The sequence below is a fragment of the Melanostigma gelatinosum genome, assembly GCF_949748355.1.
Source record: "Melanostigma gelatinosum genome assembly, chromosome: 10".
Classification (NCBI taxonomy): Eukaryota; Metazoa; Chordata; class Actinopteri; order Perciformes; family Zoarcidae; genus Melanostigma; species Melanostigma gelatinosum.
The window spans coordinates 18952545-18974983 of record NC_136643.1 but is presented as its reverse complement, the minus strand read 5'-3'; the positions used below and the strand labels follow the sequence as shown (position 1 = coordinate 18974983).

Below are 22439 nucleotides of genomic sequence, written 5' to 3'. Positions count from 1 at the left end.
CATAGTAGAGACTAAGAGTCTTGTCCTTTGCTCCTTCCGTTTTGGTCTCTTTTGAGTCCCCGAACTGTATGTAAGTGGAGTGCTAAATCACTGGAATACGCCTTCACTCCAGTAAATGAAATACCTCAACAACAATCTTAACAATCAAGGTGTTTCACCACATTGATACAAAAATCCTGTAAATCTGCCTGCAATAGTGTAGTAAAATTAGAGATACCAAGGGGATAGCTACCTGCGTAGAAAGGGTATCGAAAAATTGATGAATTTGTACATCGTTCTGTATCTCCCAACCCAACCACTATCTTGATATTATTTCGAGTGCGGATGCTCCTTTGTTCGAAAAATGCCCGATGAAACAGATAACACGAGGCCTCAGCGTTTCACTGTAAATTATAGTTGGAACATGATGAAAAGATAAAAAGACAGAATTGCCGCTTAGAGTTCGAATAACAGCAAAGTCGTTTGGCTGTGTAAGAGCATTAAGTGCTATTAAATGATCAACCCCATCCTGAATTATGCTTCAAAGTCATTTGACGACAGATGCTAGTGGTCTCCATCAGAGTTTACTGTGGCATCTGGCAGTATTGTATGAGTACAGAAAGCTAGCCATCAGTGAATTCAGTGATAACTTGTAATGTCTCCCCATCAATGTCAAATACCGATAGAAAAGAAAGTGTCCCATTTTATCATGTTGTTTCATGGTAAAAATCTTGAATCTCCTTTGACAGTTTTGACAGTCTCTCCTCCTGTTCCCTCCTTCACGCTAAGAGACAGAGCAAGGCCCCGGAGTCGTGACTACGTGGTCGACGTTCATTTTCTGCTTTCAGGACATACAATAGTATGGACACAAGAGAGGCGCAGAAAGACGTTTATCCTCGTCTTTTGATGTACTTCCAGTCACGGCTCGGTTCACAGAGCCTTTTTCTGCCACTGTATCTGTCTGGTAATTGACATGTAATTTGCTTATTTACAGCTCTGCAGGGTTTTAGCCTTTTAGCCACAACCACAGTGCTCTTTCGTGGCCCGGTGTCTGTGCTGTTTGAGTAAGAATTAGTGTCAGACAAGGTGACAAAGAAAACAGATCCCTGATGCCTAAAAAAAAAAAGAAATCTGATCCAGATTCAAAAACAGTATATTTTCCCCTTTATATACATCATCACCACACTTCTTCCCCTGTTAAAATATCTGTCCATTCACAAGCACCAGTGCCATTGAAACAGTATTCCTTGTACTGCAGTTACCATTGGTTATGTCAGTCAAGATGCTGGTTACAATGATCTTATGAAGGTAATATTGAAGTGGATGATTTTCTGGCTATTCGGAGCAGATTTTTGTGGATGAAAGTGGAACAAGAAGGACGTGGGAAGCTAAGGATCATCTTCTGAGTGATCAACCTTTTAAATCCCAGCCTAGCCAGGCCAATAATCTGGCCAGTGCTTTCCACCAGGTACTCGCTGATATCACAGCTTTCCATAAAACTGCAGTGACATTTACTTTCCTTTCTCTGTACCGCAACACTGACTGCCATTACCCGCACACACACACACAGTCCTCCAGCACAAGGTCAATTGAGAGGCAGCGCGCTTATCTGTCGCTGTTTTTAACTCATAAATTAATGCATGGATGTTATTGGCTGCAGGCATGTTAACATGTTTTCGGTATGATATGAGCTGTGTGTAATACAGGTTTGAATTCCATGACTTGTGCAGCAACATGTAAAAGTAAAGGAAGCGTGTGGGCAAGCATGCAAGCCACATCTGGGATCTTCAGCATGACTTTTGCGGGTTTGCTGGTAAGTCACGACACAACTCCATGTGCATGTGCCATTTAATTGCACACAAGCAATGGTACATTTATCTCAGTGGTAATGTGCTTAAAGGACTTCAATTGATGGGCGTAGAAAGAAAACCATGTAAGGTCATGGCGATAATCCTCTCTTTGGGCTAACCTTAGTTTATTTCTCCTCTGAGTTCTTTCTCTGATTAAACATCTCACTTCTTTTATCGTGTTGTTTTGGTGCTGTTCTGATACTTAACACGGCAGGACGATGTGCTGCAGAATAGAACCTACCACAAAGAGAACTTGCTTTTATGGCCAAAACAGGAGCTAAAAGTGATGGTTTTATCGTCAAGTGAGGCTGTCAGTGAGTGTTATTGTAATCCTGTCAAGAAAAGACAGAACCTCAGAATAAGACTAAAAGACTTGCAATCGGACATAACAGAGAGACGTGTTCAGGGAGAGTGCACGGAGACCCCAGGTTGAGAACTACTGCATGAAAACGAGAGGGCTGTTTAACATCACCCCTTTCCCTCTATTCATCCCTCCATTGTGCTACAGGTTGGTCACTACACTACAGTGTTCCTCTGTCTGTAAGGAGGGGGCGGCAACACATTGCCAGCTTTCATAGCAGCCTCGGACAAGTACTCCTGGTTTTCCGCCACAGCGGGGCGAATGCGTCCATTCTGCCGATAGAAGAAGCGCGTGCTGCAGTCCTGCAGGTACTCGGGGTTGTGCAGTGAGGACTTCGGGGGTAGACTGTGCTGCCAGTATTCAGGATTGTCAAAAGTAGCCTTCTTGCCCTTCTTATCGAACATGATTGTGCTGCTGGTGATGCCTGAGTGCAAAGCGTGTCCTGAATGCCCCGAATGCATGGTATGTGATGGATACGATGAGTGAGGGAGGTGGCCAGGAGGAACTACGTATCCGGTGGAGGAGACCGTGTGGCTTGATGTCGATGGGTTGACTGTCTGCGATACTGATTGGGCAGCAGAGGACCCGGGGCCAGAGATGGAGATTGCGCCAGCCAATCCGTTCTTGTCTCCAGGGTTAAGGAAGGTATTCAGGTACAGTGGCTCGTTGATATACTCGTCCTCCCCGTGGGTGGATTGGCTCTGGGGGGGAGCGGCAGCTCCAGCCATGTGCAGGGTGTGGCAACCCGCTCCATCCATCACTGCATGGGCGTCACCATTCCTACGACGTGTGACGAAGGGGTTTTCCTCCACTGGGTTGAGATAGTCTAGGAAAAAACAGGGGATCATAAGATGAGCTAACATCTTTTCATCTCTTCTGAAACTGTTGCTATTGTAGCCACTAAAAAGTCATATACATGCGTACAATAGTCTGCATGAGTTCTCAAAACTTTCAATGTAACCTGAGTTGTTCTTGTCTCTCATGGCAGTCATGTAGCCATCCTGGTCCTTGTCTCCTTTTGCTAAAAGAACGGTGGGATCGGCACTGTAACGCTGTCCACTGCTGTCCTCCCCTCCACCTTGGGAAGCAAAAATACAGGAAGGATAAAAGAAAGGAATTAAAAATATGCTGCTTTAGAAACCGTATCTCCATGAAAAAAAAGGATCCTATATTTAGATTTGTGGTATCTATCTGCGTTATCCTTTAAATGCAAGTTATTCTTCAACAAACAATCGTCATTCATTTTCAATGCAATCTATCCTTGTGTCGTGTTAACTATTTTGTTTTGTGACTAATCTCTCTGTGTTATGGCTAATGGCAAGCACTTCTGCATTTTTCATGGAGATTTCGGGGTTTTAGTGGCTTGAGATGGATTTTATTTTCGTTAATCATTTGTCCCCAATAGATAGATCACCATCAGTGCTTGCAAAGTATCAATGCTCTGAATGTTGTAAATTGGTCCTTTAAGGCTTGATTTCTCATTCTCCCCACAAACAAATCTGCAAAGGAGGCATAAATGGGCCCAACAAATCGTATGTTCAAAAGAACTAGAAGCTTCTACTGCTGCTGCTTCCCTCCTGTTGCCTGAGAGGTGTAATATGTGGTTCAGCTCCGTTAGACAGCTGCTCGATACGAGCTTAGCCCTTTTGTGCTCATCTCCCAGATCCTCCACTGGTTAGTGATCCATCGTCACAGTGTGATACCATTAAGGAGACAGCAGAGAGGTTCAGTCAAAGAAGAGAGAGAGCCTGTCTGCTTGCTTGAAGGTGGTTTTCAATCATGAGTTATTGCAGAAATCATGGTTTATGTTTATGTGCATTTTGAAATGGTAATACCAACTTGTTTCACTCTTTATTTTAATTCATTAAAGGAACTGTGGAACATAACTCTGGTGTAGGAACAACCAAATTAATAATACAATTTACGGAAACTATAATATAACTGATAATAACTTTTGAAATTAAATCAATAATTGAAACTTAGAGGTTTAATTGGCGTGTTTGGTTATAATGTCTCCATGTAACCACAACATATGTGTTAAAATCACCTGGTAATGCAACTTAAGTCACTAAAAACATCTAAATATTCTTAGATTATGTTTCAGTTTTTGGAGTGGAAGAAGTTAATAAAAACAATCCAGTACCACTTGGGCCATTTACATTTATTTGATTGAAGCAAGCATAAAAACAATCAATCAATTGAATTCAATTACGCTGAGAAAAAACAACCATTGGTGCACTGACTTGTCTATATAACCTTAAGCTGAAACCTCTGTATCTCAGTTTCTTATTTTAAAAAAATCTATTAAAAATTCGATAACAGTGGCACCGGAAATGCAAAAGAAACAATCAAATAAAATACCACTGGTTAAGTGGGTACTTTACTTTTGTAAAGAGAGATATAATTGAGAGACGGTAAAATAATGCCAAAGGTTTCATCAGATATTGCTTTACTCACGGCAAGTTTTCCAAAAAATTGTGCAGATTGTGCAAAGTTCAACACGCAAACTTTAGTCAAATATCATTACGGCACAATGCATTCAAACTATAAGCTGTCCATTTGATGTGTGAAAAGCATTTTTGAAAGCTAATTGAACTGATGTCTTGGTTTCGTAGTCCCTGTTACTCTTGCAATATCTATCAGTCTCACACTGTCTTCTGCTCACCTGCTGGTATGATTAAGGAGACCCCCCCCCCCCCACACACACACGTAGTGAAGAGATTGCTATTCTCCTCAGTTTGCTTTACCTTGTCCCGCAGTGAGAGCTGACCCAGGTACAATGGTACGTGACCTCGGGGAGGCCTGCTTCCTCAGGGTTCCATTGCAGCGAGGGTCGTCCTGGTTGCCACGGCCAAATCCACCACCGATCTGCCCACCTGAGGACGGGTCCTGTGGTGGGAGGCAGCCTCCAGACACAGATGGAACAGAGACCACTCTGGGGAGGTTGGTCAGCATGTCCTCCATGCTGAAGCTGGGGTCCTGGTAACCATACTGGTTCTGGTAGAAGGAGACGAGGGAGAGGGTTAAGTAAGTATAGAGAGAACTGGGGTGTTACACAAATGTCAATTTACCGAGCAAAAGTAAACTCCAAAAAGCAAAAGTTACAGCAACATTTCTTTCTGCTTTTCTATGCGTGATTAAAGTTCAACTTATAAACCAAGTGAGGAAATAAAGGCTGTTTTTCAGTCGTTGGTTTATACTCTGCTTCCTTAAAGCAGGTAATTTAGAAGTGAAGTACAACATATAAAAAACAAACATATATAACAATTCAACTTGACAAGTACTTAGTACTTGTGCTTTAAACCCCAAAAAATAGTTCTTTGAACCATTGTTCATCTGTAACATTTAAATGTGACTGGCAGGGGAGGCAGCAGTGCCAAACATTGATATGGCAGCATGACTGCCAAGGACAATTTAATTAAAAGGTTTTTAATTAAAAGGCCCCATGCAGCAAAGTCTTAAAGTAGCCATATCAGCTCTGCCCTGCTGTGAGTTTTTGTGTCTTCACAAATACTCACAACAAAAAGGTACTTTTTAGAACCTCACTCCGTGATTTATTCTGATTTATCTTTTATCCCGGAAATCCAACAAGACGTTTTCCGTTTCACATCCTATTGCTTACGTCTCTGAGCAGTCTGTAATGATGCTAATGAGACATAAAAGATTGACTTTTTCCCCTGTTGCACTTACGTTTCCTTAAACATGCATGTTGAGAGCATTACAAAGGGGGATTGAGTTCATGGATTTCTGGACTGGCGCTGAAGGTGCAGGTTCAAATCAAACTTCTAAACAAGAGTTTTCAAAGTCACTTATTTATCAGGTTGTCCCAATTATTCTTGACTTTTGGCATCCTGTATACCACAAGAAAGTGGTGCCTCAGGCCTGTGCCTAATAGCCTTCAAAATATTTTGAAGCCCATCATGGAACTCAATTAATAAATTGTGGAAACGGTAAACTTTGGGAAAGTGAAACATCACACTTAAATATTTTAAAGACTCAAATAAAATGCCCCATTCAAATAATGTTGCCGTTTTTCTTGCACTGTTAGCATCATTAGCTGCGAGCCATCAGCTCAGCCGTCTCCATATTGAGAGCTGTGTGGAGACCCAGCCCAGTATCATGGCATGCTAGTGAAACAGTCGCAAAATACAATCTATTCCTTTCATGTACGGGGACACACATTTTCCATTAGATTTTTGTGTTGTTAAGCACATAAACAAAGCCAGTGGAAAGTCAATTAGGATCCCTTTTTTTCCGTGTTGGACACTAAAATTAAATGCATCCACATGACTATGCAACAGTCAGAGCTAGTGCAAAAGTATTATTGCGAAAGACCACTTATGGTGATCGAATGGGGAGATGGATGGGTCAGCACACACACACACAGGACTTTTTAACCATGTGTGTGTTTGTGAGTGAAAAGCACTTCCAGCTATGCTGTGCAACCATGCCAGTGAAGATTATATTTATGTGTATATATTGCATTTAGTTAGCTACAGTAATTGAGTTCATTACAATCATCTACATGATTGATGTGGATGAATGTAGCCCGATGAAATGAATCAAATTAATTCAGTATCAGCCCCAAATAAATAAGACCAAAAACAGTGAAGGCTATCTCTACAAATATTGAGCGAATGAATAATCTGTCACCCCCTGAAATGCACCAAACAGAGTTGGAAAAGGAGTCTTGTCTCTCATTGGCATTCGGAAGGCGTTTTTTATCCTGACACAAACACAGGGGGATATTGGAATCCAAAATGGCTGAGTTGCCTGGCTGTGTGACTGGTTTTGTGATAGATTTAAGTCCAAAGATAGACGGTGAACAGTTGAACAGTTTAAGAACAGAGAGAATCTGGCTCCACACCCCAATTCTGAAGAATGCCATTACCATAGTTTCACAATGGAGCAAGACCAAATAAAACAGACGGAGAAAGAAAGAGGGAGATGATAGTGAAACTGAGAAAGCTGTGTGAGACGATTTGAAGTTCTCAATCTTTTGTGCTTGAACTGGAGAGTCCTGCTGTACACGCTGAAACAAATTCATTTCCACATCAACTTTAGAAGCATCTAAATGAGCTGAATGAATGCTTTGAATTCAATCTTGCCTCATTTTCCATCATAGAAAAAGCCAGTCAACCTGCTGCTATACACTCCAAAATAAATCATAGTAAGGAAAAGTTCATGTAAAATAAAAAGATGAACAACTACCTTATTCTACAATAAACAAACTAAGTATTACGTTGAATAATAAATAATACAAGGGCTGACTGCACAATATAGGAGAGAAAGCCCGTATGTATTGACTCACAGTTTGTTTTGATTATATGTTTCATTATGCTGGGGTGAGTTCAGTTGCAACAAAATTGCTGATATGAGTTATCACCTAGAACATGACTGGACATTAGCAACACCAAAGTAACATGGACGTTTTGGGACCTACAACATCATGGTTTTTTGTTTTTGGTAAACAACCAAGCAGGACAAGTCACCCTTATTTTATCCTTTAATAATAACCTTCCAGTTAAATGGAAATTGGAAATGAGTGTGTCACAGCATATCTGCTGTATTGAAGGCCAATCAAATCTCATTTTGATGGTTTAAAAATGAACTGACATGGCCATCACACCATCGAGAAAAAGGACCATGTTGGCATACATGACACTCAAGTGTCTGCGAGCTGATTCAAGGACACATAAAACAAGGCTGTCAGAGAGGTTTCTTACAGAAGTCCTAATTGTTATGTTTGGTTCACATTATTTAGTTTTTGACTGTTTGAAAAGTAGATTTTATCCTTTCTGTGATTCAAGACATTAAAAACCGTCCACCACCAGAAGGTTTAAGTATAAGAAATAAGTCAAAGATATAGCTGTGAAATTAACAGGCCTCTAGTGAACTGTTGCAATCAGCCAATAATATCCCCAGAAGCCTTTTTTTTCAGATGGTATTGAAATATTCCATTAATTCCATTGAGCTTGTGCTTTATGAAGAGATCTTCTATTGGCCAGAATGAATGGGAGGAATCATTACAGCGATACATTAAGGTATTTGGAGATTCTTAAAGGAGAATACCTTGTTGGAGTCCATGTGTGTGCGGGGAGTGTATGCCAGTGGTGGAATGTTGAAGGAGTGAGGCACCAGGTACTCTTCAGCATCCATCAGGTCTTCCAGCTCCTCCTCATCCAGGAGGCTCTGGTAGAACTTGCTGTCGTTGGGACTAGGCAACTTCATGCGGTCGTCACCCTGAGTACAGTTGTGTGTGGATGCACAGCATGTACGTGTTCAGTCATTGGTATTAGTATTTCAGGATTAAAGAAATAATGCAGCTAGTTTTAATTGTATGAACTTTAAGGCCTTTCACATCCTAATTGAAGTAATATATATTTGAAATAATCCCCATTCCTATTTTATTATTCTAATTTATTTTAAGTTATTTTGAAAATATCAGAATAACAAGTAGTTCACGCATGCAAAAGCAAAGTAGTAAATATGACTTGAAGAGACATAGATGCTCGAGTTATATTCTTATTAAAAAGTTTAAAAGGAAGATTTGTGTCATTGTTATTTGACTCTTGCTTATGATATAGGCTTAGCATCACTGCATTTGTTTAATCTTTTTTAGCTATAACACACAAGTAATGTGATGAATACTCTCCCAAAGGAATAGGGTGAGTAAAATGTAATTTGTAGTCAATAATAGTATATATATATATAATTACCTAAAGTCTACATAAATTGGCAAAATATAGGAAAATTACAAAACCAAGCAAAATGGAAGACTGCCAGCTTTCACTTTGAAGATAGCTCAACTATGCTTGTTTTTAGACAAATAAAAAAAAGACATGTCATGTAATCCAGATCTCGTAGCACGTCACCAAGATTTACCTACCTGGATGACCAAGTATCTTTGGGGATCTCGAGCCATCCGAGTGAACTCTGCAGCCAGCTCCTTGAACTTGGGCCGACTGTCTGCATCAATCATCCAGCCTGAAAAAAAATGTGTTAGTGTTAGTTTCTGATCAATATGAAGTTCGAAATACATATTTAATGTTCAAACCTATGGATGTTTTATATTTTTTACCAACAGGCCGTTACTTAGAATTTGACCCTTTTAACATCCTAAAGTTTTTCGCCACTAGGTTATTTTCTGAGGTAAGCACAAGCCTCATCTACACATGCTGCAAACACTGATGATAGAATTACCCACTTCTTTTTTTCAAGATATAAAAGTTTATTATTTAATCCATAATGAACAATCACACATTTTTTTCATGACTGTAATGATTTGTTTCCTATCTAAAGATAAATACAGTTTAATCAAGAATGGCCATATGGCGTAATGTGCTCCTTTGCCAAATTCTCTGTGAACACATGATGCCAAAGCAATCATGTGATCTGGCCCTGAGTAAGGCCTGTCTAGGTATCCGGGGAAATAAGAGAAATAGATCGAAAGACAGAGAGGTGTGGCTTTACACACACGTATACACATACAGCTATAAAAGATTGCACACGTAAAAAAATATGATCTTGTATCTTGGTACCTAGTTTAACATCAGGAAGAGCATTTCCCCAACATGTGCGCGATGCAACATGCGTCTGAGTATTTGGGTCAATGTGCTCTGTGCATGTATATTGGTGCAAAAAGAATGGCAGGTGACCGTGACCTCTTCCTGCTGTGGGAATGTATCTGCTTGCCAGGTTGGCGCAGGTTCAGGTTGTCAGTAAGAGCCAAGGTGACAGTGAGGGTCAGCGGCTGCAGCTTGGAGCCTACAGGACAAGGCCAGGGTAGCGCTGGCACCGAGCCTTTGTCCTGGTAGCATGTGGCCAGAGGTTACAACGCCACCTGTGACCCCAGTGCCTGTCAGCATGACAGCAGTGACCAACCAATGACAGCAACATGTTAACGGTAGGGGGTCAATGCCAGGTAGAAAAAAAATGATTCCTACTGTAAGTTATCTTCTACCAAAGTTATTTTTGAAGGATTTCCCACTACCATCAGAGAGGTTTTTCATATGGTAACACTGACAATAGACAAGATAAAATGTAAAATAATATTAGAGCAGCAATATTTCAGCTTTAAAAATGTCATCTTTGACATCTTTAAAAATGTCATCTACCCTCTTGTACAAAAAAGCTGAATCCAAGTGGACTTGAGGGGGATATATATTCTCCCCTGAAGATCCCCTAGAAATGAATTTTTGTGAATTTTGAAAATCACTCACTCACTCACTAAAATCGTAAATCCATCTTTTGCTTTTGCTTGTTTGAAGCGGTGGATAGAAACAAAAAACTGGAAATCATGTGCAAGACACTCCTGTACAGAGACTTTTCAATACATATCTTTTTGTAGCTTATAATGTCAAATATTAGTTGAGATTGTCGGAAAGATTCTGACTTAAACTTGTAATCTTTTGAAGCTCTGGTTTGTGGTGGTGTTTGATTTGATTATGTTATGGTGTAAGGACTTTAAAGTATTATGCCCAAACATCTACTTACATTTGACCATGACCATGTAGACGTCGATGGTGCAAATGGGAGGCTGAGGAAGACGCTCTCCTTTCTCCAGCAGGTCTGGGATATCTCTGGTGGAAATCCCATCGTACGGCTTCCCACCAAAGGTCATCACCTCCCAGATGGTTACCCCTAGAGACAGAAGAAGATTTGATGTAATTATAAGAGAATAAAAGAGGAGAGCTCAGTAATGTAGAGCAGGAAGAGAAACGATTTTCACAGGGAAAAGGACAAGCGAAGAACAGAGAAGGAGAATCGAAAGGAGATGCAGTGAGGGAGTAGAAGGGTAAAGATTAAAGAGTTAAGAAGAGAGGGTTATACAGCGAGATCAGAGAAGAGACAAGTAACGAGATAGGAAGAGAAAGAAGTGAAAATAGTTGAAAAGAGAAACGGGAGATAGACCAGAAAACGCAAGAAAGAAAACGGGAAGAAAAAGAAAGAGGAAAAGCAAAGATGTGAGAGAGCAGAGGCGATCAGAGGGGATAGGATGAAGAGACAGGGGAGAGAAAATTACAAAACAAAGGGGAAAGAAGAGAGGACAAGATAAGAGAACACAAGTCAACGGAGGACAGAAGATGAGTGGAGGAGAGCAACTAATCAGAGTCTGGAAAGTCATCAGTCAATCTGAACTTTCAGAACTCCTCAGCCTTAATCATGTAAGTGTTAATGAGCTAATGAGTGGTAAGCAGAGTGAATGCACACTAGGAGTATAATAGCCCCCGGTCATAGCGGAACACTGGGGACATAAACGGTACCGATACTTTTAATCAAACACACATTATTCTCTTTGATACGACCATCTTGCATTTGTTTTTCAAATCATTGTGAAATGACTTTAAGAGTCATCGGTAACTTGAACCTGGAATTTTTTATTAGAAATAAAACAACACATATCTCATAAGACTGAAGGATAATGGAGAAGGTTGGTCTCTAGATTTACAAAGATTTAAAGGAATAGATCATTCAGTTTGCATATATATTAATATCAAATCAACACTCTTCACTTGTTCATCAGCAGTGCTACAATGGCAAAACCTGCTGGAGCTGCCTTAGATCTATAAATGACCTGCCTGTTAAGGAAGCAGTCTGGAGTTTATTGTACATGTAATGCACAGCATATGCCTCACAAGAGTAACTTGCATCCATAATCTACAGCATTCCTGACATCTTATTTTTAATATGTATTTACTTCTGCCTGTTACTAATAAGTCTTGTGTTTGTTTTGGTGGTTTCCGTTGCGCCTCTCTGTCTAGACGATTGGCAACCCTGTCACTCAGTGGACCCTGGGGACGCTAATCTCAGTGAAGGCTCTCCCTTGTTCTGACCCGACAGTGGAAGAATGAACTCCACACTGAAGTCAGGAGAGCAGAGTTTCTGCCCGTCTTCTGCCGCAGGCTGAAAACCAGCATTCACCCACACACCACTTATTTCATTGCATTTCCTTTTAAAAAAAAGAACTTCAGGAAAGTGAAGTCTATTTATCTGTAGAAAACGTTGAAGAATTGACTAAATTGCTTTTCACAACATTTAAAATACAATAATTAATCTAAAAACTAAAATGGTAAATTACCATAACACACACAATTACAGCAACCATAATGAATTAAGACAATATTAATCATCAAAGCAACTCTCATTAAGCTTGAGAACATTTTTGGCTATCCAGTATTTGACATCCATTTTAACACTTTGAACATAATATTATCGATTTATTTAGAAGGCATGCACTTACACAATTGTTTTGTACATCAAACTCTTGCTCCTCTAACAAATTCACTCATTGCAAGTCACTGTGCATATAGGTTTCTTGAAAACAATGTATTTTAATGTCACATTAAAAGGAAAATCACTGAAGAATAAATCAGATCTGTTCAAATATTGTGGCTCTAATGGTTCGTCTGGAAAAAAAAGAAAGATTTGAAGCTTACCGTAACTCCAAACGTCACTCTGATGAGTAAACTTCCGGTAATGGATACACTCCAGTGCCATCCATTTGATGGGCATCTGCCAGGTAGAAGCATAGCATGTCAGTATGTAAACCATGTTTGGGAGAAGAGAGATATGAGAGAATGAAGGAAAACCAGGTTTGATGAAACAGAAGACAACCACACACATGCACAGAAGCCTGATCTCACAGATACAGATGAGATAACCATGGCCTCTTAACTGCTCCGGGGGAAAATGACATTGCGGCACCGCAGAAACAATGCTAATTGAATGTCAATTAGGATTCTTTGTCAAGGTGGACACACACATATTCCCAAGTTCAACAGCAATACATTTCAATCAAAGTCTGCGTACGGAAGAGGTTGAGGTGGATGGAGGGGTCAAACATGGGACTTTCACCGAGGAGACTGGTGTCCATGTCCCAAGTGAACCCAAAAGTCAAAGTTGAATTATTTACAAATGATGTAGATTACGTAAGTAAAGTTACGAAAGAAACATACGTATTTATACTCATATGGAGCTTTTCTCCTGTCTTCATAATAAATGTTTTTTTTCAATTTGAGAGCATGAATCATTGATTTCCCTTTCAGCTTTTGTAATGCTTTCCCTCAACACCCTGTCCTGACATCCTATGAGAGCTATTTGCTCTTCGTTGTACTTGGATTTGCTTTGCTTCTGCTGAAACTGCATGCTTCCATGCAGATATATCATCGCTTTCACAGATTTCCTGGGCTCTCGCTTCAGCCCGACTCTTCACACTTAGGCTGCTTCTGCGTGGTAGTGAATCATCTGCTCTCAAGATTTCTTTTCTGCTCTTGGATTTTCTGTGCAACAACCCTGTCAAAATTCCCCAACCAATAGAATGCTAGGGTGTAGTGTCGACCAATGAAATGACCCTGGCCTGGTTGCGGTGCGCGTTAGCTTTATTCGAGGAACAATCTTTTGAGTGCAATCATACAGTTTGAGCAGAATTCCAAGCGCATGAACAAAGAAAATCATGACAAAATGTGAAGTGAAATGAATGAGTCATGCTCTCAAATTGAAAGACAGCACTCTTGAATAAAGAAAGCTCACTAAGAGAGACGATATATACTGGAATTGTAATTCCTGTTTACATTTTCACCAGTTTGTTGCTGTAGTAAAAAGGTTTGCAGTTGCATTGTAATTCAAGTACATTTTACTAAGTTGCTGGCGTACAATATATTATTTTAAGAGTAAATATATATCTCTGTATTGATTTGCTACCTTTAGTTTTACCATGAAAGGAAAAGCAATGTTTAAGTCAAGCCTGATGTACAGCACACTATTTAAACACTGATATCGGATTGGTACTCGCCCGGGTATCTGTATCAGTATTTGGACTGAAAAAGATGGATCGGTACTTCCCTAGTGATGTTGGAGTGCTTAAATATAATTTACTTGACAACAGTATTTTATTTGCTTCAAACAAATACCAATTCTCTAATACAAATACTATTCACATTTTCTAATTTCATTTGAATCATTATCAACTGTTTCCGTGGGAGTGTGTGTGTTTATATTCAGCTTAGCCTCTGAATCAACTGAACTCTCTCTCTCATCCACTCATCCAACTCTCTGAAAGAAAAAGCGTATTTCCTCGTATTTCAAACTATGTCTGTGAGCTTTTTCCAAATATATCATGAATAAAAATACAGCATTGTTCCCACTTAAAACAGTTCTAATTATTTTAGAGGCTGATTATACCGTCCATAGTCTTGCACAGTACAGTGTGGGGTGTAAGATGTCAAATGTAGACGTACAGGTTTTTTTAATTTTATTTGTTGAATTATTTGTCTGACAGTGTAAATAACGTGTCACACAGTAATGACAGTATTTACCTTTCCTCCATCAGCATTATACTCCTTCTCATTAACATCCAGCAGCCGCGCCAGACCGAAGTCGGTGATCTTGATGTGGTTGGGAGATTTGACCAGGACATTTCGGGCCGCCAGATCCCTGTGGACCAGCCTCCGCTCCTCCAGATACAACATCCCCTGCAACACACACACACACAGCATTTTATATCAAGTTCATTTACATAAAATACACCTATCTGCAGTCATGAGTGTGCACTGGTATGCAGAAACCATACACATGCAAGTCTGGCTCCTGTTCAACATCACCATCTGTCTTCATCATCATCGTCACTTCCATCATCAAGACCCCATTCGAATTTCTATAATTATTTGTGTCATCACCATTATCACCACATTGTTATTTGTATGGTTTTATTTTCCATTAATCAACAACTAGAATGTGGAAAAGTCCTCGGTATTGCCAAATGCTTGACAATGCAATAAAACCAGCATCAACCCAGAGGCAGGTTTTCAATAAAAAAAGAAAACCTATAGGAGTATACATTTACAATTAGGGACCACATCTTTAAACTGTCTTCCTGTTTATATCTAATTGTTTCTGATGATCTGCCTCAAACAAAGGCAAAGACAATAGTCTGACATTTCTAGATGTTCCGACCAAGTTTCCATTTGATAAAATGACACAATTCATTTCTAGGGGATCTTCAGGGGAGAGTATATATCCCCCTCAAGTCCACTTGGAGCATCAAACATGGACTACAATTGAGAAATTGAACTCACACACAGCCTTGGGACAGATATATTTGCCAATAAGAGGGGCTGTTACTAACCTTTTCTTGAAAAATGTTAAAATAAAATGTACTTATGAAAAAAGTGTATTCTATTTGCAGCGTCAGTCTGTCTGTCAACCTTGTGTCAGCAGATAGAAAAGTTCAGTCTGACTAAAAAGGTCAATAATCTCCTCAAGCTACAAAAGAACAGCTCTGTATAATTGTGTAACAGCTTGTCAGTTGCTGCATCTTGTGCTCCACGTCTAGAGTTTACACTGCCTATTGTGCGTCTATGCAAGTGTGGGCCCGAGGAGAAAGAAAGATGTGACCTGAAGGGAAAGAGAGATGAGGATAAAAAAAAAAAGCGTTCAACTTTCAAATTGGACGAGCAATAACAGAAGCCACTTTGTTTGAAGTGGCGAGAGCACAGAAAAACATGGCCTTATTTGAAACTATGACAAATTGGATTTAGCTGGAGTGGATGGAATGAAAGGAGGAGTGGATGGAGGAGGAGAGAGGAGGAAGGCTGGGTAGAGGTGGGGTTGAGTGGCGGCAGTCTAAGAGGTGAGATTACATTGGTAAGGCTATAATCACACTGCCTCATTTGGCTCCCTCCCCGGAGAGAACATGTGGTTTCAGCACACACCTGTACATTTACACACAAACCCACACGTACATGCAACTCGAATGGAGATACACCTGCATATGTAAATGTGTGTGTGTGCATGTGTGTATGATGGTTAGGGTGGAAAGAACTTGACAGAGGAACTGAAAAAAGATCATATATGTTGAACTGGTAGAGAAGAAAAAAGGCATGAAACCTAAATGAAATAATAAAATATTTTCTTACACACACACACACACACACTGTAAAATGAATACAAGCGAAGTCCTTTTGTGTGTTGTTGACTTTTTCTCACTGGATGTTTATGCCCTACATTAAATCCAGTGATCCCTTAAATTCACACACAAAAGGCACAGCTATACACCCTATTTGATAAAATTATAATTAATTCATTATAGAATTACGACCATAATTCCACAATTTCATTGCACAACCCTTGATGCGTCAAACTAAAAGTGCCACCGATGGTTTGTGGGATCAGGAAACGTGGAGAAGTGCACAGCCCTCTCTCACCGATGCTGTACGATCGTCATTAACTGCAGTTTATGTTTGCTTGTAGGAATATTATCACTGGCCTCAAGCTCAATAAGCTCTCGTGTGCCAAATGTTAGCTAAGCTGCGAACCATTGTTGCCAACTTGGAAATATGTTGAACTGATACTAAATTGATGAACTTCTGGCAGCGTCATTGAAATGACTAATAAAATATATATGTTCCAACAACAAGTGGGTGATTGATTGCCAAAACATTTGGTGATAAATGTACAGTATGACTTGTGCAAATATATGAAGCAAATTCATATTCAGATTGGTTTATGACCTCTACTGCTTAAGACTTGTTGGGCAGCTGATTCCCAAGCTGATGCGTAATCTACTCACCTATTTTTAATGTTATGAGTGGCCGTTATAAGTCGTTATCCTTAAAAAACTGCTCCACTACTTTGTGAAAGTGAAACTTAATTGTGTGGACAGACAAAACACCTTTTGGTTTAGGCGACAAAAACTACTTTAATAAAAAATATTGTGGTTTTGTTTGAATAAATACGCTTGTTAGTGAACTTAGGTGACTTGGCGCTAGTGATGTACGTACGTTACGTAACAAAAGTATGGTAAGTACTGAGTCGCCTTTTAGTTTCACATGGGACACGAAGTGTGGACTCTGTTGCTCTTTGCGTCACCAGACTTTCCCCTTTGCTCGTGTTATAATTATGATGGCCACTAGAGATTGACATTGTCTTGTATTCGAATCGGTGATCGATATCCGCTGGTAATATTCAAAAGCGGGTGATCTCCTGAGAAAATAGCTGACACACCAATATTGTTGGCAATAACAATGTTGTTGGTTGTGCTGCAGTGTGACCTTATATCTACAGTTTAGGGGGGATACATTTTGGGAAAAGAAACACTAAAGGATGATGATCAGCATCAAAACACACTGAGATGACGTGTGGTTTTCATTCTTCTCTGTGTGTTTTTCCTTCTGTCCAGTGTTTTGTCCGGCTCTTGCAAGCATGCGTTGCTCAGTGTAATACACAGAAAGGGTGGAACTGAAAAGGATAGAGGTTTGTTTTCTGAGTTCAACAGTTTCCAAATCATCAGAGTCCATGTGTGCGTGTATGTCACGGTATACATTTGCCAGGTTTCTGACTAATTCTTATTTGTACGTAAATCGCACTTGGTAATCTCCTCAATTTTCGAGACAATTAAGCAGAGGAGGGAGAATGGATGGCTTGGCAACCCGTGCATTTTAATTTGCCAGCACAATGAGATTGCGAGGGGGATGTGATGGAAGTGTGCAGAGTGGGAAGTGGCTGCAGACGTGCGTGAGGAACAAACTTTTTTTTTTGTGTTTCTACTCGGTTGCTCTCATTTACTGCCCTCCCATGTGGACATGATGAGAACAACTCACTGCCAGACATTTGTAATTCTAGCAAACCTCGATGCGACAGGCAGGGAGATGGCAGTTGTGGAGGTTGTATTTCAGGTAAGCCTGCCACCAGAGAAAATCCTTCAGACAGACTCTGTTATGATCTCACCTCCAGACACAGGCTGCTTTTCAATCAGTAGGGATCAGGCCCACGCCCTAAACCCCGCACACGGGGATTTTACATCGGAAAGCAAGGCAAGGAAAGAACTAGTTCTTCTACATTTCACAGTTACATGAACATCATAATGTTTTCCTTTTGTGTTACTTTTGCATCTAGCTACAAAAAAAAAAAAGCCTTCCATGCAACCTTTAACAGCTCTGCATAACAACCTTTGCTGTCCATGTTCCAGGCTACTGTCACTGCAGCGGGTGTAGACATTACAGAGGTCTTTTAAATGTAAAGAATGCGAGTAGAGTCATTCTGAAGTGGAAATAGTGGTGAAGGAAATCTGATTTGAACAAAAAGAATGGAAGATGAAAAGGGCCGCAAGCAGTGCTACAGGTCCGTCAGAAAGCTGCAGCTGATTCAGAACGCTGCAGCTCGAGTCCTCACTAAGACCAGGAGGGTGGATCACATCACTCCAGTTCTGATGTCTTTGCACTGGCTTCCTGTCCAACAAAGAATTGACTTTAAAGTCCTGCTGTTGGTTTACAAAGCACTGAATGGTTTAGGGCCAAAATACATCTCTGATCTGCTGCTACCTTATGAACCATCCCGACCCCTCAGGTCGTCTGGGACCGGTCTACTTTCTGTTCCCAGAGTCAGAACTAAACATGGAGATGTTTATGTGTGGTGAAGTGTGTGGCAGTGGCATTAAATAATTGGTTTGACAGATATCTATTTAATACGGCTACAGCACTATTTGATGTCATTCATATTTAGTTGTATTATTTGTAATACATGGTTAAGATGGAAACATTATGGGGCCTCTTAACTGTTTTGCAGGTATACCTATTATGAAGCAATTCAGCAAAATAGTAATTGGGTGCTAAGGTGGCGCTTGGCCCTTGGACGATATGGTTTAAGCAATATGCAAAACTACAATAAATTACCAAAAGCTACACCAAATCACAGTGAAATGTACTTTTATTTTTACTTAAAGGATGTCAGTTGTTGTGAGACACCAGACTCTGTAGGAAACTGTAATTACTATGAATGAGAGTCATGTTATCCTGAACACTGAAAGAGAGCATGACTCATTTGTGCTGATTATGTCGTCAAGCCTCTTTGACTCATTTTAACTGGGATGCCAGTGTTTCTAGAGGGCACAGGATGTTTCGGTCTATCTTGTGATATCCATAATGTGAATAACGTTGCAGGTTCATTGGCGGCTCGTGACACCAGTGCAGCGTCTGCTTGACGTTGCGCGTGTTTAATGTATGGTTTTGGATATAAAAAGATCACAGTGGCTACGGGGGAAGGTGATTCATTAAGGGATGAGGTGAAACGAATCGGACCAATGTGGAGGAGGGACTGAGGGGGGAAGGGGGGGGGGGGGGTTGACGATAACACAATACTGATGAAAGCAGTAGGCTTTCATTTAATTTTGAGCTCCCGCGTCAGAAAGAATTTAGAAAACGACATTAGGGGGCGCTTGAATTTGATCAATTTGTCTGTCCTCAAACTGTGTTAGCAGCGTATGAGGGGAGCCCCCGTCTACATACATTTACTCTCTCTGATGAATGCTAATGCAGAATCCACTGCCGTACCTACAGTGAAAAAGGAGGGTTTGTCTCTCTTACATGAACAAATAGAGGAGACACAGTATGCAATCATCACTTTCAATTAATAATAAGATGGCAAGACAATTATTGTGCTGATAAAAAAAAAAGGATGAACAGATATGGATCCAGTGTCAAAAAGTGTCTGCCACTTTCCAAGTGGTTTTCAGCCACTCTTAAAGAATTCAGGGATACTTTTGATATATTGTTTGTTATGATGGAAGCACAATGCCAGTCCTTATCTTTACTCGTGTCCGAAGTCAAATTATTTGTGGCCTCGGACTCCAAAATCAGAATACTGTGTGAAATTTGCTACAATTTCTCTTAACCTGCTGAACAGGAAGAATTGCTGTTCTGTGCTCTTTGCACACGTAGCAAATATGATGGGTTGTTCAAAATGTCCTCACTCTGATGGTCTAAAATTTGAATTGGTCATCACAAAGATAGATATACAAGTGTGCACACACACACACACACACACACACACACACACAGAAGCACATTAGCGCACCCAGACAATCCTCAATTGTGCGTAAAGCATTCATGGATGCCTCGGAGCCAGCAAGCTGGTCTGAATCGTCTCGTAGAGTGACGTCTCTCTTTCCTCTCTATTGCCGCTATCTTCGGTTGAGCATTCATGAAAGGTGTTTGAGAAACAATGTAAATGCCAGTTGAAGTCAAGTTATGGTACCTACTCACTCAATGACATACTATATTCATTTTCTGACCTGTGCTCTTTTGGAAGCAGGGATATATGCTGAAATAATAAATTAGATGAATGAGTAAATGCACAGAAAAAATGATCCGTTAAATCTTAAAGCTATAGGAAGGGCTTGGTGTTAAGTCCTAAAGGGTTACAACAAACACGCGCATGCAATCTTGTAAAAACAACAATTAGTACAAAACCAACCAATCCTTACATTATTTAAAGAGAGATTGCTATGTTGTCCAATTCCCACAATATTTAGGAAAAATGTGTAAATGCCACATTTTACTGGGAGTAATTATCGCGGGAGCAAACATTATACATTAACATTATACAACAGCCAATGCTCAGGTAATTATCTTGGATAAAATGTAGTTCAAATTTGTTTCATATCCCTCGTAATGAGGTCTCTTGAAATGTCATTTCATTACATGAGCTACGTACGAAAAAAACGAAAACAAGTGTCATTCATCCAAACCAGGTAAATCAATTCAATAAAAAGGCATTAGCATTTATACGCAACAAAAACCCCATAGATCAAGCATAGTGACCTTAATCTCAACCTTTTTGAAATGTTCTCTCCAATTACGAAGATCTCTCAGGAACAACCTCTCCAACTAATACTGGCTAATACTGTAACTTCAGTGTTATACAGTATGTCATCATGTTTTTAAATCAGGCAGACTAAAAGTATTGTCTGAAGTGTATCATTTGGTTATGTGGAATTGAAAAGGCTTATGACTTTATAAAAACATTATTTGAGCTCATTGGGCTGAATACATTTTTTTTTTTACAGTCTCATGAGATTTTTACAGGGAATTTACAGGTTATAAACAAATCAATCAGAAGGGCCTTACACATACAGGGTGCATCAGTGATTGCTCACATGACTGTTTGGGAAAAACATAGTGTGTGGTGCTCTTTGTTGGATTTTTGTGGATATCTTTGAAGTCAGGTTAGGCATCAGCTTCACGAGCAGATCCTGCTCAAGGACAACTCAACAGGGTTGATGTTTGGCAGAGTAGAGGCTTGAAACAAAAGTCTAACTATGGCTGATAACTCTGCCATGCCCCCTTCACTGGAATTAGAAGTAAATGCACAGCAAAACGTGGTTCGAATTCAATATTGCAGATGCTGTTACCATCGTTTAGAGGTGACAGAAGACGGGGGGAATGGACTGGTTGTCTCTGAATGGACAACAGAGAAATGATTTGTGAAAAAATATCAAGCGACATGAGGCGCTTGAAAGAGGTTATTTTATTCCGCAACATTGATATTGAAATGATTGTGAGGGAGAAGGGGAGTTGTGTTTTTGCTGAAGAGCTGTCAAGCAGCCATCACTCTAAATGGGATTCAACCTCTTTCCTGTAACTGTCACTGTGGCAGCTGTGCAGGGAAAGACCCCTCTTGGCCATGGGCGGTTGATTTTTAAATTAACCATTCTGCAGTCACAGAATTCATATTGTCTGCTTCCAGAGGAATAGTCAAGTCCGTTCAGCTCATGAATGCGATTCGATGGTTCGGATGTGTACTTTTACTTGTGTAAGAAATCCTCAAAAGTATTTTATCCAGACATTTGCTAATAAAATACACATTATCTTATTATTGTCTATTAGCCAGTTCTGGCACATCTTTTAGACACTGATGCATTTTGAGCTTTGAAGAGAGGACATTTCTTCTCTGTTGTACACATTAAGAATCCTAATTTTTGTTTTGAATAAGTTGAAATAATGAAACACATTTTTTCACCTCGCCTCTCAGGGCCTCCGTACATGAGGGATTGTTTTAATGAAAAGAGATAAAGAAGAACAAAACCTGGCAATACACCAGAGGAAAACATCAACAGCCCTTTTACTTGACAATAAGCTCAGAGTTTAGCGTATGGTTCTAAAGCCCTTCATCCAGCTAGCGCTTATGAATGAATGTATGAAGAATACCCTTTGACCTCACCTCCCACAGGAGGAGAGACAGAGTGAAATGCTCAGGCAGAGAGAGAAATAAAGAACAATGGCACAGCAATAGCAATGAAAGCACAATCATGTGCAGCTGCTTTAGGTGAGAATGTTGTGTAAAATGCAGCTTTTATGTTTGCTTAAATCACACTTTTCGGCTTCACAAAGGAATATCCAACATCTAAAGAATTCATAGTAATGGTTCTATAATGCATTTGGATGCCAGTTATGGTCCTAGAAGGAGTAGAAATT

At 40.0% G+C, this 22439-nt stretch overlaps 1 protein-coding gene across 1 annotated transcript in view; it reads right to left on the bottom strand.

Annotated features, from left to right (window-relative positions):
* Nucleotides 1-2345: 2345 nt before the first annotated feature.
* The window catches only part of erbb4b (erb-b2 receptor tyrosine kinase 4b), a gene marked incomplete at both ends in the record, with an annotated part of 248119 nt that continues 228025 nt past the window's right edge, over nt 2346-22439 (bottom strand). Inside the window, 8 exons of the mRNA XM_079277462.1 lie at nt 2346-3016; nt 3152-3268; nt 4938-5187; nt 8263-8433; nt 9080-9177; nt 10687-10833; nt 12630-12705; nt 14508-14663. Of these exons, the coding sequence (XP_079133588.1) occupies nt 2346-3016; nt 3152-3268; nt 4938-5187; nt 8263-8433; nt 9080-9177; nt 10687-10833; nt 12630-12705; nt 14508-14663 (1686 nt within the window). The remainder of the gene's footprint in view (nt 3017-3151; nt 3269-4937; nt 5188-8262; nt 8434-9079; nt 9178-10686; nt 10834-12629; nt 12706-14507; nt 14664-22439) is intronic.